Raw genomic sequence first — 17,833 nt, 5'->3', positions numbered from 1 at the left:
AAGGAGAGGAGAGTTTCAAATACTTACATAATCCAACAGGACATTCTCTACTAATTAGACATATCAGAACAAGTATCTGACTGATCACTTAAAGAGCAATTTAATGAAATACTTGGTCCTGGACCAGATTCTATACCAGAAAAAAAAAAAAATGCATGCTATCTATGAAGGCCCTTAATGGACTGACTGAGAATACTGGAATATGGATGGTAAGTTACAATATTATATTCATGTTAAATTTATTTGAGGTTGAAAACTGTACTATTTTTTTTTTAAAGAGAATATCCTTATTGTTTAGAAATACACACTGAAGTTTGTAGGCACAAAGGGCCAGGATATAGTCTAGAAAAATTATTTTCTGGATGTACATGTGTTCATATACACAAAATATTGTATATGTTACATTATATAATAAATATAATAAACTATTCTGTATTATACATATTTTATAATTTATAAAGTCTATTTTTAATATAAAGAGAGCACATAATGCAAAAGAGCAAAATATTAACAACAGGTTGACCTGGGTACGGGTATACAGGTATTCTTTGTACGACTCTTGCAACTTTTCAGTAATTTTGAAATGATGTCCAAATAAAAAGATTTTTATTAAAAAGGAGGGGAGGATTGAAGCCTTCCTTCCCCAGCTGGGTTGCCAGCAAGGGGTCGTCTCCTTCAAGTCCGGGCAGGCTCTGTCCCCAGGAGGGGGTTCGTCTCAGTCTGATTTTCACTTGATTTGCTCATTCACACAAATTAGCAAAGGAAAGCAAAATAAGTTATTGTTGTTGTTTTTTTTCACTTTCTCTAAATTTCTGATTATAAAAGTAGCATGTGCTACTTTTAGAAAATTTGGGAAAGGAAAACTAACAAAGAAGAAAAAAAACGCCACACATTAATCTCACCATACTTAAAGAACATCACTGTCATTTTGGCCAATTTTCTTTCAGTCTCTGTTTCATAGTTTTAAGGGAACTGGGATTATATTATATGAATTGTGTAGTCTGGGTTGTTTTTTCTTTTCTTTAACCTAGTGTAAAACATTTTCCTATGTCATCAGTCAAAAAATTCATAAAATCTTCAATGTCAATACATTTCATATTACAGATAGGCCCATGGTCGGCAAACTGCGGCTCGCAAGCCACATGCGGCTCTTTGGCCCCTTGAGTGTGGCTCTTCCTAAGCCTTAGGAGTACCCTAATTAACTTAATAACAATGTACCTACCTATATAGTTTAAGTTTAAAAAATTTGGCTCTCAAAAGAAATTTCAATCGTTGTACTGTTGATATTTGGCTCTTTTTTTTTTAAAATATATTTTATTGATTTTTTACAGAGAGGAAGGGAGAGGGATAGAGAGTTAGAAACATCGATGAGAGAAAAACATCGATCAGCTGTCTCCTGCACAGCTCTCACTGGGGATGTGCCCGCAACGAAGGTACATGCCCTTGATCGGAATCGAACCCGGGACCCCTCAGTCCGCAGGCCGACGCTCTATCCAGTGAGCCAAACTGGTCAGGGCATATTTGGCCCTTTTGACTAATGAGTTTGCCGACCACTGAGATAGGCCATCATTTACTTAATTCATTTCCTTAAAACTGTCCCTATGTTTCCAATTTCAACTTAGTTAAAAGTTTAAGATCTTTTTGCTTAAATCTTTTTTTTTTTTTTGGTATTTCTGGTTAAAATAGATGAATAAAAATGGAATTGCTGGAACAAAAGGTATAAACAGAGTTTTAAGACTCAATACAAAAGGCCAACCGCTTTTTTAGAAAATTAGGCTAACTTTAAAGGGGCAAGAAGGCACCTGACTGGAATTGTCAAAATTGCAGGCTGAAATCTCATTTTAGGATTTATAGAAAGGGAAATTACTGCCACCGTCTGAAAACTCCTATCTCACCTCAAACAGCTCCTGGGACAACTTCCGTAAGCTATTTCTGGCCTTCAAAAAAGGAAAAACAAATATTCCAGCCTGTGTCAACACATACTTCTACGACTATGCAGAAGATGGGAGGCCCAGCCTCAAATGATCACCAACACATTAAGCTTTGAGTGTCTGTCATCTAAAAGCCCTTCCTACCCTGATAGAAATGGGATCCTAAAAATATAAGGAGGGGAAAAGTACATGGGCAAAAAGTATAGGGACCTAGAAGCAAGGTTGAGGTTCTAAAAGGCAAACTTAAGACAAATTCTTTTTTCTTTTCTTAGCAGCCCAGTAGTGAAAAAGAAGTGAGGGTTCCACTAGTCCGGAGACGTGGAGTCAGTCCCATCTGTCCTGAGCAAACAACCAGCCTGAGTCAAGGATGCAGCCAAACCTCTCTGAACTCAATCTCCTCCCATGTTCAATGACAAGGCTGAACAAAGTCCCTAAATGTCCCCCTCACACCTCTCATTTTGCAACATGCCCCTTTAAATGCGCCAGGGGAGAAAAGGGCAGAGTGGTTATTCTCTCTGAACACAGTGCATCAAATGCTGACCACCTCATTTCTCCTAACACATCTAGATCAAATAGCACTAGGTGTACAAAAGACATTCCAGAAATGTTGCATTTCCCACTCCTCCAGACAACAGGGACGAGGGAAAGAGAGGCAAGGAGAAGAAAAGAAAGCTCACCGTGGCCATTGCAGTAGTAGATCCACTTCTCCCGGTTCTGGGTTGGGGCGATGGATTTCTTCAGCCCCGCCTTTTCCACAATGGCACTGGGATCCTGCCGGGGCCCCTTTTTTAGAGTCCTTGAGCTTTTCCGGATACTGCACACCACTATCACCACAAGCACCAGCAGCAGGAAAAGCACAATCATCCAGGGCAGATGCTCATTGATGTCAAAATGCTTGTGCGGGTTCTGTCTGGGATGACCCCTCTTGATGCTTTTGATGGGCGTGCTGGACTTCTCGCCCCCAGTGGCCTCCATGGGTGGCAGCAGCTTCAGGATGTGTCTGTGGTGGGAGCCTTGCTGGTGGTCCACTACCTGGAGGTTTGGGAGGGTCTTGTTCACACCTTCCTCCCACCTTGTGTTGTTGGGGACTGTCTCTTCGTGGATGCCACTCAGTTCCTTTGGTCTAACAGAGGCAGAGGAGTTGAATTCTGTTGAGTTCATGCCTAGAAAAAAAAAGAGTAAAGAGGGGGATGAGTTTTTCTATATTTGGGATCTATATATCCCATCCTCTTCCTGCTCATCTCCACACCAAGCAGATCATTAAAGAAGAGATGACCTTTGGAGTTTAAAAATAAGTTATATTGCACATTTTCATAAAGATCTTAAAAGCTCCTTTACATGGAAGATAAAAACGAAGGGTAACAGCTAAACTCATTTACTTCCTCGTGCCATAACCAAGGGCATTCTCAGGGATCCGACATCTGACCTTCACAGCAGCTACTCCTGTGCCTCACACCCTGAGCAGACACACATATATATATATATATATATTCAGAGCTTTAGTCGATTCTCAACTGTTCTGACTACTCAGAGAACTAGTTCAAATTTAATTTCTTTGTCCTTTAATTTCTTTGTGCCTCCTCTCCCAACTTTTGACTATGTCATAATGCAATGGTAAATTTGAGGATATGACGAAGGTAAGAAAAGAGCTCAAACTCAAATCCAAGTTTGACCAGTGAAAGGAAGTTTTGGTGAGACAGGTCAGTGAATAAAATAAGGCAGGACTTCCTTAGTATCTTTTATGAATAGATTAAGAAAGATTTAGATTTCTCAACCACTGGCCATGGGCATGGCCAGTTTAGTGGACTTCTGTCAGAGAAGCTTCCACAAGTTGTCTCCATTAACGAGTGGTGAGAGCCAGAGATTTTGAGTCCCGAGAAATAGGACCTGTCCTGTATCGGACCCTGAGAAAACCTGGTCAGGTCATGTGAGTCCGTTTCTTCCTTTCAAAATGGCGGCTGTCAGGCTCTCCTCACAGGGTCATCATCAAGGTCAAGTACAATCGCACCTGAGAGGACGCTAGAAAGCACAACTCAAGTGGGCTACCATCTCGATGAAAATTAAATTCAATCAAAAAGGATTTGAGAATAAAGACTAAATTTTATAGTCTGCCTGGGATTCTAAAGGAATTCTGAGGAAAACAGTGATACCCAATGAAGAACCTCAAGTTGGAATCATTTGGAAAAAAAATGCATTATTTTCCAGATGTGAATGCTAGCTAGTTACCTTCAGTGTGATACAAATTTGCTTGTTTCCTGAAGCCTCTAACTTATTTTCCCCACCTTTGATCCAATACTCATCCCTCCCCTCCACATCTCATAGTATTTTCTTCCCTTCTCCCTCCTTCTTCCCTCTGGCTCTATCTACCCAGGATTGACTCCACGTTGAAAAACTTTTCATCGGAGTGAGACCTTAAATATCTAAATCACTCATTTACTTGACGAGTTTGAAACCAAAACCAGAAGAAGTTCAGTGACTTACATAAGGCCACACACTGTCCTTGTTTTACTAGGTTCTTATTTGCTAGCTTGATGTGACCTAGTTTTTAGATATCTGATCCCCCTAAGTGCAACCTTCTGAGTTGAAATGTTTCTAAAAGGTCCCAAAGAAGCTAGATTTAATTAGCCACAAAATGCAAGCCCCTTCATCAAGGGATATACAAAATGCAAAACCATCCTTGGCACAGGCCCATTGCCAGTACCTTCACTGGGCTCAAAGCCCTCCTCAAATAAACAACTCATGAGGTTAAGTTACCTTGGGAAACATACGTGGAGGAAGGGACTTCATGAGATTCCATGTGCTCAAGGCGTGAAAAGATGGCTGTGCCAGGGGAAGGTGAGGTTGTACTGGAGAAGGTCGGGGGTGTGCCACAGACGTTGTCTGCCACCTTGGTGCCTGGCTTGATCACCACCAGGTTCTGAGCCAGACAGTCTGTGTATGCTTTGCATTTCATCACACTAGAAGGCACATCAGAGAAGGTACCCCGAGCACACTGCTTACACCGCACATCCTCGGTCTCCGTCCCTTTCTTCCGCACACCCCAGCCCACAGGACACACCGTATGGGGAGCGCAGGTAGCATTAAACTGGAACATGCCAGGTGGGCAAGTGCATTCTCGGTCAGTCAAGGCAGTACAAGGTAATTTCTCAATCATTGGCCATGGGCATGGCTGACTACAGTCATGGCATTTCTCTATGCCATTCTCATGCCTGGTAAAGGTCCCCACAGGGCAACTGCTGCAGACACGCAGGCTTGTGTTGGTACAGTGCTCAGATACATAGGTTCCTGCCGGACACTTGTCACAGGTTAGCACCTGGCCGGTGGCACGGTCAACGTGATGATATTTGCCAATGAGACTTGAGGCCTTCTGTTCTGGCTGAGCAGAGGTGGTGCTAAGGAATCCAAGCTGAAAGAAATAAAAGGGGAAGGGGGAGGAATAAAAACCAAGAAGGTGCTATAAAGGAACAGAGAATAAAAGATGGAACAATCCCACCACCACCATTATCATTCCCAGGAAAGATCTGATGGGTATAGTATCCTCCTAACAGTAGGCTGCTGCAGAAGAGGAAGAGAGAAACAGACTCTGATTTGCCCCCAGCACCTGACCTTCTAGCTGTGAGGCTTTGGTTTCCTTGCCTGACCTTTGCCTCAGCTTTCTTTTCTTCCATGTGTAAAATGAGGCTGACAATACCTCTCGATTATAAAAATCAGCTGAGAATATGGACATGAAAGCACTCTGTAGCTTGTATAAAAAATGCCATATAGTAGCCGGTTTGGCTCAGTGGATATAGTGTTGACCTGCAAACCAAAGGGTCCCAGGTTCGATTCCGGTCAAGGGCATGTACCTCGTTGCAGGCTTCTCCTTGGCCCAGGCCCTGGTCAGGGCATGTGCAGGAGGCAACCAATCGATGTGTTCTCTTACATCGATATTTCTCTCTGTCTTTCCCTCTCTCTTCCTCTCTCTCTCTCTCTCTCTCTCTCTCTCTCTCTCTAAATATAAATGGGAAAATATTCTCGGGTGAGGATTTAAAATAAGTAAATAAATAAATACCTAGCGGTGTGGCTCAGTTGGTTGGAGCATCACCCTGTACACTGAAAGGCTGAAGGTTCAAACCCTGGTTGGGGTGCATACAGAAGGCAACTGATCAATGTTTCTCACATTGATCTCTCTCTCTCTCTCAAATCAATAAAAGCATACCCTCAGGTGAGGATTTAAAAAAATGCTCTATGGAAGTCAAACATTCTTAAAAAAAAAAAAAAAAAAGGCAAACATCCTAATGCAAGAAGAAAATAACTTGCTGAATAGTTTATCATCCTTTCCATGACCCAATGTTACCATATCTTGATACCAGGACAAAACAATTGAGAAATAGGATGGCATGTATTCAAACTGCTACTTTCATAGCACCAGATACTCAGAGGTTACCTAGAGGCATGGCATGGTGTTTTCAAATGTTTCATCTATGCAAAGCTCTATGTTTCATTTGCCTGGTTTGGGGTTGTTTGTTTGTTTTACAAAACAGAGTTAGGCCCTTGACATCCTTAATATGCTTTAATCAGCAGAGCTGATGCTTTTAGATGCACGCCCTATTTGTCCAGCCTCTGATGGCCACGGCCAATAGAGCATGGACCTGCAGCCACCTAACAACCCAAGCACAAAGCTGGCCTCAGCAAGGCATCAATAGACGTTTAAATTTAATTCATAGAAGAGAAGCTTTACCTAGCTAGACAGAATTTTAAAATATCTTCCAGAATGAAAACTTGGGAGAAAGGAAAGTACATTTGTGATACTAAATCCTGAGGTCCTTTGGCAGGGGGTTGGGTAAGTTTAAGGATGCATGTTTAAAAAGAGCTTTACTGCATTAATGAAGATTGAGAGGGTGCAACAAGAAAGTTTTCACTGTCTTTTACAAATTCTTCAAAATGGAGAGAGGTTGCTCAGTGATTGAGTGTCGGCCTATGAACCAGGAGGTCATGGTTCAATTTCCGGTCAGTACATATGCCAGGGTTGTGGGCTCGATCCTCAGTAGAGGGCATGCAAGAGGCAGCGATTAATGATTGTCTCTGATCATTGATGTTTCTATCTCTCTCCCTTCCTCCCTGAAATCAACAAAAATATTTTTTCAAAGAGAAATTTAATCTAAAAAAAAATGGAGTGAGCTTATGTGTCAAGAAAATAATGGCTACCTCAACTACCAGCTATCCAGCAGGGCAAATTCCTTCTAAACTTACCTCTGTACCAGTAACCGAGAGAGTAAAGCAAGAATTTCTTCAAAGTGATCAGAGTTCCTGTTTCTTTAAAACCTTGAAACATAACCCATCTCCTCTACCTCAAATTTAACTATTTGAACCAAAAGTATCAACCTTAAAGTCCTTTACCTTGTCCCCGAGCTGCCTCCAGTTAAATGACAATATTGAAAACAAATTTTCAGTTTAAAAGAATATATTCATCTTTCCTTTAATCTGAGACCCCCCCCCCCCCCAAAAAAAAAGGATAGTAGTTGATTTTCTTGGTAAGAGACTTAACTTCATCTTGGTCTCTGGAGAAAAGTAACCTGCTTGATAATAAATTCTGTAGTAACATCCCTTTTTACTTCTGGCTATTTTTCCCTCCTTGTTTTTGCAAAATCAGCCCAGCCACCCTCTTCTGAACATAGTAGATGCATCAGACTGAGGAAAGAAAGCTCATTACTATTTTGTGGATCCCAAGTGCCATCTGCCAAGTACATGAAGACAAATCTTGTCCCAAGCTCCGCAACGATAAGAACCCAACCCAAGAGGTTGCAAAAGAGGCCCTGCTCTGTACTTCTCCAAGTTCCTTCCTATCTAGTTTCTAAGTGCAAAAGCCACTGTAGAGAACTGCAGTGTTCAGGAAGTCGGAAAGATGTAAACATGCTTCTAAATCTAAGGTGAGGGATGCCACTACTGGGTTCTGCATGAGTCCCCTGATTACTGAATTACTGGAGGTCCCTCAAGCAGGATACAGAACCCACCTCCAAACCTCATTGCACCCACATGCTTCTCCACTCATTAAGTAGATTTTCCAGTTCTTTGTTCATTTAAAAGAACTGATCAAGTTTCTAATTAAACAAAACTCTGGGCTCTTTAAACTGCACCCTACTAGGTAACCCACTTAAGATGATGGGGCTCTACAAAGGGACCATGCTACAAGAGGCAATTCCAGCTCCTACAAATACAGTGAACAGAAAACAGGCCTCACAGCCTCACCTGGGCTGGACACTAGACCCGAACCTTGTGCACAAACTAGGTACTGTGAAAGCATTGGACAAATGTTTCTTGAAGATCTGCTATGTGTGTATAAGAACCTTTCAAACTCTACCCCAGGCTTTATGGTGTTTACCTTCTAAGGGAAGACAGACAGAAACAACTAATTACATCAGTAATTACATAATTAGATTGAGATTACTGCTGAGAAGGAGAAATAGAGTCCGGTGAGAAGGGTTTAACAGGCACTTTGTAGCTCAGAGATACTAGAGAAATGTTTTGGAGTATCTCTGAAGGATGGAAACAGAACTTAAGTCTGAACAGGGGAGTGGAGGGGGATTTGGCAGAGGGAGTCTCGGAGCAAAAGCCTGAAGCAGAGAAGGTCAGCTCAGGAACTAAAAAACTCGTGTGGCTCTACCTCCAGATGCAACACAGTGGCCACAGTTAAACTCGGAGAGGCTCCAAAGTTTGATTCTAATCCAAAATGCAATGAGAAGTCACTGTCTGTTTATATTGGAGGTTGGTGACAGAGGCATATAATCACATTTGTGAATTAAAAAAAAAAGTTATCTGGCTGCAGAGAGGACAGAGAAAGTGGTGTGGGAGGAGAGCAGATGAGAAAACCCACTGAGAAGGTGAAAGCCACGGGGAAGAGGTCGTGGAAGGAGGAGAAGGCAACAGACATGAGAGGTCAGAGCAGCTGGATGTGGGGAATAGTTACCTATGGAAGGAGAAAGAGGAAAACGTCAATGGTTTCCAAATTGGACTCCAGATCGCACAGTACCGAACACATTTCTCAGGGCTGCCCCTGGGCCTGGAGGGTGAGTCAGGGCAAGGACAGGAGGTAGGACTCTAAGTTCCCTGCCTCAAACAATGCAGCTCTGATCTACTAATTTGCTAAGGGTTTCCAAGTAAGAATTCATTTGAAGGAATTCATTTACTCCCTCTGCGCTAGAGGGACCCCTAAGAGCTCCTCCAATCCCAAAGTTAACAGTTAAACCATCTGAGCTACAAAGCTGGAGGAACTAGTTGTTCCCGGGGCTGAAACCTTGCTGAGAGGAACAGGTGGCAATGTCCCTTCCTCTTAGGAGACATTGGATAAAAGTTCTTTTCCTAAGGCCTCAGCTGAAGACCAGTGATCTAAAACTGGAGCTTTTTCCACTAGCCTGGTGGCAACCCTCTGGTTTCTAAGAAAACTAAAATAACGTAAAAATCATTCCCAAAGGCAATTCAAAGGGTGAAGCAATGGGTAGTGGGGACGAAGGGGGTCAAGTTCAAAAACAATATTAAAGAATGTTCCCTATAAAACGTAAACACAGTTTAGATGATACTTAAAAGCTACTGTTGGGGGAAACACTGGAGTGAGGAGACATGGTCACTGAAAAGTGACCACCCAGGGCTGGGTTCTACCTGGTCAAGAGAGTTAATGCTCTCACTTTACAGAAGCGGGGAGACTAAATCAGAGGTTCCCCAAAGCCTCAGGCCTCAAGTGCAGCATCAAAATGGCCTGGGAAGCAGCTTTCGCAAAAATTCACAGCCTCAGTCCCATCACCTGAGATCATGTGGGTCTGCAACAGGGCCAGGAATTTGTTCTGTTTTTGAGCTTTCCAAGTGATTCTGATGTGCAACCAACTTTTGTACCCCCTGAACCAAGGGCCGAGCGCTCTGGTTTGAATCTTCTCCGATTCTGAGAAACATTTTGGAAACAGCCCAGTTTCACTGTCAGAGCCCCTCCCTTCTCCTCTTTCCCAACCTAGCCCTTTCATTGCTTAAATATTATTCTTACTTCATCATTATTTTCATAATAAGCATTCTCATAATAATTCTAACAACTACAAGAGAGAATAAAATGTTTAAGTATCTGCTCAAATCCACCCATCCCTAGAGAAACTCACAGTTAAGTTGCGTGCACATCTTTCCAGACCCTTCGTGAGCATTTACACACAACACATGCACCCATACTTTAACCTGGCTGCTTCAGTTTCATCTAAAGGAGACAGGCCATACATGGTGTCCTCTGATTTGATTTTGTTCATCTTCTCATACTGCATCACTGAAATCCCTCCATGTCAGAACATAGAGACAGCTTCATTCTTTAGAATGACAAGTTCTCTTCAGCAGCATGCGTCTGCCTTCCTTCAGAGGTACTTCCTACTGAAGACGTTACATATAGACTGCCTCCTTGCCCTTGTCAGTGTATGCATGCATTTTCTATATTCTGTATTCTCCTCCTTCACTTCCCACACTCCAGCCATTTCTCTCTCTCTCTCTGTCTCTCTGTCTCTCTCCCTCTCTCTCTCTTATGACAAATGACAGCTACAGCCACATTGCTCTCAGGTTCTTAAGAACCACTGTTCAGGGACAAAAGAAGGCTCTGTGCACCCATAACTTGGAACCTTCACTCTTCCTCCTCCCTACCAATATGACTTAGTATTAATATGATATAGAATTAACATTAACACCATATATGTTTTTCAGCCTGTGGAGGCCCAGATCCGAAGAAGAAAGAATCGCTGGGCAAAGCTTGAGAAGACAGAAGACTAAGATCAGTTAGACCTGGTTCTTGTGCAGACCCTGCCCTAAGATCAGTTAGACCTGGTTCTTGTGCAGACCCTGCCCTAAGATCAGTTAGACCTGGTTCTTGTGCAGACCCTGCCCTAAGATCAGTTAGACCTGGTTTTACTTGCTTGTAAAATTAGCAGGTTGGACTAAGTTATATTCAACGCCAGCCTCCGAGGTGTCGGCGATTGTCAAGTTCCACCTTCTCCCTGAAGCTGTGACATTTCCTGGTCACCCAGATCCCAAGCAGATGGGCAAACTTTTCACCCCACTTCCTGTTTCTGTTTGTCATTTAGGTGCCTAATTACATACTGTCTTGTCGTGTTTGCTGATGGCCTCATAAGTGTATGTATTTATCGTCCCATAATGATTACAAGCGGCTCGAGGCCAGGGACAACCACGGAGATGGCATTTCCTCCCTTGCTCAACCACCTCGAAATGAGGATCACCAAAATGATAAAGAAAGCATCCTCTGAGCCAGGGGTCAGCAAACTAAATCCCGCACGCCACTTGTTGTAAATAGGTTTTACTGGAACCCGGACATTCATTTAGCCATTGCACGTGGCTGCTTTCACGCTACAATGGCAGGGCTGGAGAACTGCAATAGAGACCATATGGCCCGCAAACTCAGAATATTTACTATCTGACCTTTTTAGGAAAAAAGTCTGCTGAGACTTCACTGATGGGTCAAAAGAAATGCCTAAAAATGCAGGGACGGGAGTCTTAGGCTTCTTGTAGAATCCAGCAATGATACTGAGTTCCTGGCTGCGTTTCTGACACCCACTCTAACTCACACACCACATCTGATATTTTCATCCCCTGCTTAAAACTCTCAATGGCTTCCCACATCACATGACTTAGAAAGAAATGCAACATCTTTTACAGAGATAGGACATCCTCTGAAATGCCGTCCTTGCTCTCCTCTCCATCCACTTAAGTTAGATTTCACTGCCTCCCCTCATCCTGCTTTCCCCTATATGACTACCATAATCCTGTAGTCAGGAATTTTTCCATGGATGGTATCTTCCCCTCTGAGCCACAAGCTCCAGGAGGACAAGGATAAAGTCTATTTGACATGACTGGTTACCAAGTACCCAGTTCATGGTATACCTGACAAGGGTTTGTGGACTAAATGAATGAATGGATTCACAGACCAGGAATAACTACAAGCAGCGAAGCAACTGCGAGAAACCCAAAAAGCCTCCACTGTGTACCCACAAAAACTCAAAAGATAAAATCATCTGGCTCCAGTAAGGGCAGACAGTTTCACCTGCAAAGATCCTGAGGATATCATTCTGTCTTCACAGAATAACTGGCTTAAAAGCCATTATGCACATCATGGTACTTAAGATGACAAGCAAATGTAATGACGAATTTAAAACATACTTCCTCATTTTAAAAACAAGCATTACACTAATTTGATGCTTAAAATTATAAGCAGTATCATGAGATTGTTTTCCTGAAGTTACTGATGTTCTATTCTACTTTAAACTTTAGTTATTTGGAAATTTTCATTTATCCAGAACATGTACTTCACCAACCATAATGGATAACTGAGCAAATGTCAGTGCACCATCCCAAACTGTATGGGATATGGGGACACTATAAATACGTATTGAGTAGATTAAAAGGTAACAAAGCAAATTTCAAACAAATGGGGGAAACTTTCCTTGCAGTTTACAAGAATAACATACTTATGTCATTCTTGTAACCTATCAAATTGCAGCCATTTTTAATGAAAAAAACTGAAAGCAGTGATAAACTTTTGTCTACTCATAATGGACAAGCAGGAAGACTTTGAGTTTAACATAGAAAAAAATTTAATGCTGCATAAAACTAGTATTTTAAGAAAAACCTCAGTTACTGTGGATATTATTATAACAAAGATAAAGCAACCAAGACCTAGTCCAGAGATGGTGACTATAAAACATGCTAAGGGATGATCAAAAGGCAAAAGGCCGGCAGAGCTAGGCACTCCCAGAATTTCTGACCATTTTATTTTGAGCATCACATTAAATTCGTCATAGCAAGGCTCTGACTGTTGGGACTTCTCTAGATTTGAAGGGAGAAAATGAACGGATGAAGAGAAAGCACCAAGGGCAGAGCTTCCACAAAGCACACAGACAGATCTGCTCCCAGGAATGCTATATAAATTGGATTGGCTCTGGCATTTATTCCCTACTCTCCTTTCTGACTTAAAAGTCTTCTGTTGCTAGGGCAAAGGCAGGGACTGTTATTAAAGCTACAAATACAGAGAAAGCCAACGCTAGAAGGTGCTGACTTTAGGACTGGAAGGAGGCAAGCTTAGGGGACACTGGGGAAAGGGGAAAAAAACTGGCAGGGCTTCACCCAGATGCTGTCTTGCCTGAACCTGCAATGCAGAGGAGTGAGCACTCAGCATTCTGTCCGTGGACCACAGACCTTCATCTCCTTCTGCCCGCTGCAAACATTCCTACAGGATAAGACCCTCATCTGCGTGCAAAAGCCATTTTGTTAACAAGACAATGAATGGTAAAGGTTTAGGGGAAACTCTCTCCTGTGCTTGCTGAGAATTCATGGAATCCTTACACAAACCAAGGCAACAGTAAGGACACCAGCCAGTACAGCGATTCTAGCATGAACATATAAACAAAACCCATTTTAGCCTGGGGTGTGCTAAGCAGGCCCATTCTCCCGGTCCTAGTGGGGGATCTGGGCAAAGGACTCAGCCTGTCTGCTTCCTCATTAGTATGAGGAAGATACTAGCAACACCTACTCTCTTAAGATGGTTTTCAGAATTAATTGTTACTACAGGTAAAGCAGAAAGGACAAAGTGTAACACAAGTAAGTACAATGTAATGTTAATTATTTTAATTATCACTCCTTCTATTTATCATTTTACCATATTTTCGCTTCATTCTCTTGGGATTAGACAATCTTTTTAAATGCCCCAATTAAAATGCAAATATTCACTTCCTGAGAAATGTATCAAAGACTCCAGATTTAAAAAGCTCATATGCCTTACTAGGCTTGGAGCATAATACAAAACAAACAAACAAAAAATACAGATTGTACAACAATGAGGCAAAAGACAAACCTGGGGGCATTTCAAAACATATTTAAAATATAAACTTGGGCCCTGGCCAGCATGCTCAGTGGTTAGAGCATAGGCCTGCACACTTGAGGGTCTGGAGTTTGAGGTTGCTCCTTTTAAAAAAAAAAAAAAATGTATTTTTTTTATTGATTTCAGAGAAGCAACCAATTAATGTCTCTCTCTTCTTCCTCCCTTCCATCTTAAAAAAAAAAAAATCAATGGAAAAAGTATCCTCAGGTAAATATTAACATAATAAAACAATATATAAACTTAGTATATCTAGTAAATGAGAGAACACAAGTGAGGTGAGGAGAGAGGATTTACTTATTAATAAATACACTTTACACAAATGGGGCAGAATTTCAGTAAGCATTTTCCAGAGTGAGTTTCTTTGATCTAATCCCACAAGATGTTAATGATTCTAGGGTCTAAAACATGGGTGAACAAGCACCAGCCAGCTGCCTACTTTTTTATAGCCCAGAAACTAAAAATGCTGTTTACATTTTAAATTGTTTGGGGGCGAGAGAGGGATCAAAAGAAGAACAATATTTTTGTGACACAGGAAAATTATTTGAAATTCAAATTTCAGTGTCCATAAAATTTAGTTTTATTGGAACACAGCCATGCCCATTCTTTTAGGGATGGCTTAGGCTGCTTCAAAGTACTGCAAAAGCAGAGGTGAGTAGTTTCCACACAAATAGAATGGATTTAAGGATATTAACCTAACTTTGGTGTTATTAAATATAGTATTCAAATTAGAATGTAAAAATATATGGCATACACAGATAATGAAAACTTATAACTGAAAATGTAAAGAATTAATGCAAATGAGGTTAACATAAATTTCACTCAATAGTTGGGACAGCCCGGCAGGCATGGCTTAGGGGTTGAGCATGGACCTGTGAACCAGGAGGTCACAGTTTGATTCCTGACCAGGGCACATGCCAGAGTTGCCGGCTCGATCCCCAGGGTGGGGTGTGCAGGAAGCAGCCGATCAATAATTCTCTCTCATCATTGATGTTTCTACCTCTCTTTCCCCCTCTCCCTTCCTCTCTGAAATCAATAAATGTATATTTTAAAAATATAGTCGGGACAGAGGGCAACGTGAGTAACGGTAATTACCACGTGGATAAGTTATGACATCCCTCGAAACTACTGGAATGCAAATTTGTGCAGCATAACTAAATTAAAGTGATTAGCTCCAAAGCTGGCAGGCTTGTGGGGTAAAAGGCACATTAATAGGCTGCTGGTGGCACTTTAATCCAATCTTTCCAGACAATCTGGACATATGCAGCAAGAACCATATAACTGTTCACTTGTTTCCTGCGATCCAGTAATTCCACTTTGGGGAATACACCTCAAATACCTCTCACTTTTGGGAACAGCCCAAAAAGAAGAAGAGCAATTGGGCCAAAACCGGTTTGGCTCAGTGGATAGAGCGTCGGCCTGCGGACTGAAGGGTCCCAGGTTTGATTCCGGTCAAGGGCATATACCTGGGTTGCGGGCACATTCCCAGTAGGAGATGTGCAGGAGGCAGCTGATCGATGTTTCTCTCTCATCGATGTTTCTAACTCTGTCTCTCTCCCTTCCTCTCTGTAAAAAATCAATAAAATATATTAAAAAAAAAAAGAAGAAGAAGAGCAATTGGTTTGCACACAGACAACTCATTAGTGCTGCTTGCTTGCAGCAGGAGAACAATGACAGCAATCCAAGTGTCCAACAAAAGTAGGATGGCTCAACGCACCGCCAACCAGAGAGGCAGCTATTAGAAACGGTAGGCATGAAGGCTTGAACTGACACGATCATGGGTACTTCGAACTTACTAACACCAATCCAAACTCTGGGTTCCCCAATCCCACCCACTCCTACCCCTTATTTCCCTTCCAAGTAATCAGACCACCACAGACTCAACTAAATGACTTCTTTCCTTCAACTCCTCTTGCCCCCGTATATCACCATCAGTAAACTCTCCCCAAAATCTTTGAAATCTATCTGTTAATCCCCATAGTCACTGACACCACCCCAGAATGGTCCTCTCTCCCCTGCACAGCGAAAGATTCCAACTGGTCTCTTGCTTCTATGCTTCCCTCTCTAAGCCATTCTCCACGGAGCTGCCAGAGTGATCTTTAAAAGAATCTACCGGTAATTCAAGTCACATTGTAACTCTGCTTCCCACTGTACTCCGGGTGATAGCCTGACACTTTCACACCTTTAAAAAGGTCTTGTATGATCTGGCCCGACTACCTCAACCTCAGTCCACGTGCCCTTTGCCCCTTCTTGCTGAACACCAACCATATCAGCCTTCTTTCTATTCTTTGAACATGCAGACTCTTTCTTACCTCTGGGCCATTCCACATCCTGTTCCCTCTTTCCAACATACTCTTCCTTCCGTTCTTGAAGGCTTGTCCTTCTTTTATCTTCCTTGATAAACTATGAACTCCAAGAGGAAAGGACCATAAATAGCCTTTTACTATCACATACCCAGAGTCTAGCAATGCGACATTTAACAGAAGCACCATATAAACATTTGTTAAATATATGAAAACTAGAAATATGTCACTAAGATAACAGAAAATAGCTACACAAGCAAATACACATTAGTTTTAGGTATATGTAAATGAAGAAAAGCAAAACACAAGCAAATACATACACATTAGTTTTAACTAGATGTAAATGTTTGTACAGTCAGAGAACAGAAATGAATTGGGAAGACACATAAAGAGAATTCCATACCCGTTCTTCTAGTCTGCTTTGTAGCTCTCAGTAGTGAGATATAGTTCAAGTTCCAACTGCCCTCTAACTTGTCTAGAATGAAGTTAATTTTTGTTGTTTTACTTTGTATTAATCCTCACCCGAGGATATTTTTCCATTGACTTTTAGAGAGAGTGGAAGAGACGGGTAGAGACAGAGAGAAACAATGATATGAGAGAGGCACATCGACTGGGTTGCCTCCCACACAAGCCCGGACCAGAGCCGGGAATCAACCTGCAACTGAGGTACGAGTTACGTGCCCTTGACCAGAATCAAGCTTGGGACTCTTCAGTACGTGGGCGGACACTCTCTCCACTGAGCCAAACCAGCTAGGGCTAGAATGAAGTTAGTTTAGAGCAAGATCCTTCTGGAATTCATTCATCATTTATTGCTTAACTACTAGGTGTCATGGCACTGAACCAGAAACACAAAGATGAATAGCACATTGTCGTCTTTGAGAAGTTGAAATGGAATCGCAGCCTTGGCCCTGAAGACTCCAAGTGAGGCAAGAAGCACACCCAAACTCTGTCTGATCTGGTATTTTTCCTGGACCCGGTTTTAACACAAGATTTAAACCCAAAAGGAGAGAGAGAAGCCCTGGACTTCTAGAATTAAGGGAAGAGCAAGGCATGACTAATAACCAGTTAAATTATTCTGGAAGCCTGTCACCATTTGCCTTTGAAGCTTTTCCCCCTTTCTCAACCCTCCCGCCTCTTCTAGTCCTGATTAAACAAACTTACCTGGCCACGCTGAGAATGACATCAGATAATGGTCTTGTCTCAAAGGTTCTCGGGAAGACCAGAACTCCAACCTCTTTCCCAGAATCGGTGATTACATTTCCTCTCACCCTTTGCCTTTAGTCTACTCAGTATCTGCAATCTATGAAGTGCTATGTTTGAACGCTTGCTATGGGAGCGCGCTACCAGGGAAGTCTGAAAAACCTCACACAATCATGGAGTTAAAGCAGAGACCTGAATAGTTAACAAAGGAAATGCTAACAACCGATGATGCAAACTCATGCGCTAATCCTATACAAATAATCAGGTTGGCGGCAAAGAAAACCTAAAAGGTCTTTAATTTCTCAGGATAAGTGAAACCACACTGCTAAGCAGAACCATGTCACACTGTTACTCACTAAGCAAATATTTTTCAAAATGACCCAAGTAGCAGGAAAGCAAAGTATCCATCCCCTATTTATAACATTTCAGTCTGCAAGCGTATCTTTCCACCTTACCATGGCACCACTGCCCGTCACAGTCACACCATAGGAAAATGCTTGCCAATGACTCCACGC

The 17,833-nt window shown here is 42.0% G+C and overlaps 1 protein-coding gene across 2 annotated transcripts in view; it reads right to left on the bottom strand.

Moving 5' to 3' along the window:
• TNFRSF21 (TNF receptor superfamily member 21) overlaps positions 1-17,833 on the bottom strand; it is a 77,420-nt gene that overhangs the window by 45,178 nt on the left and 14,409 nt on the right. Inside the window, exons 1-3 of one of the 2 annotated variants that reach the window (XM_059701491.1) lie at positions 16,128-16,160; positions 4,686-5,337; positions 2,609-3,094 (exon numbers count right to left, since the gene is read on the bottom strand). In XM_059701491.1, the coding sequence (XP_059557474.1) occupies positions 2,609-3,094; positions 4,686-5,337; positions 16,128-16,145 (1,156 nt within the window). In that variant the 5' untranslated portion in view covers positions 16,146-16,160. Of the gene's footprint in view, positions 1-2,608; positions 3,095-4,685; positions 5,338-16,127; positions 16,161-17,833 lie in introns of those variants that run through there. The other variant, XM_059701492.1, reaches the window with a different exon arrangement.

Source organism: Myotis daubentonii, chromosome 6 (genome assembly GCF_963259705.1).
Source record: "Myotis daubentonii chromosome 6, mMyoDau2.1, whole genome shotgun sequence".
NCBI lineage: Eukaryota > Metazoa > Chordata > Mammalia > Chiroptera > Vespertilionidae > Myotis > Myotis daubentonii.
The sequence above is the reverse complement of the archived record's forward strand: the minus strand, read 5'-3'. Positions and strand labels throughout refer to the sequence as shown.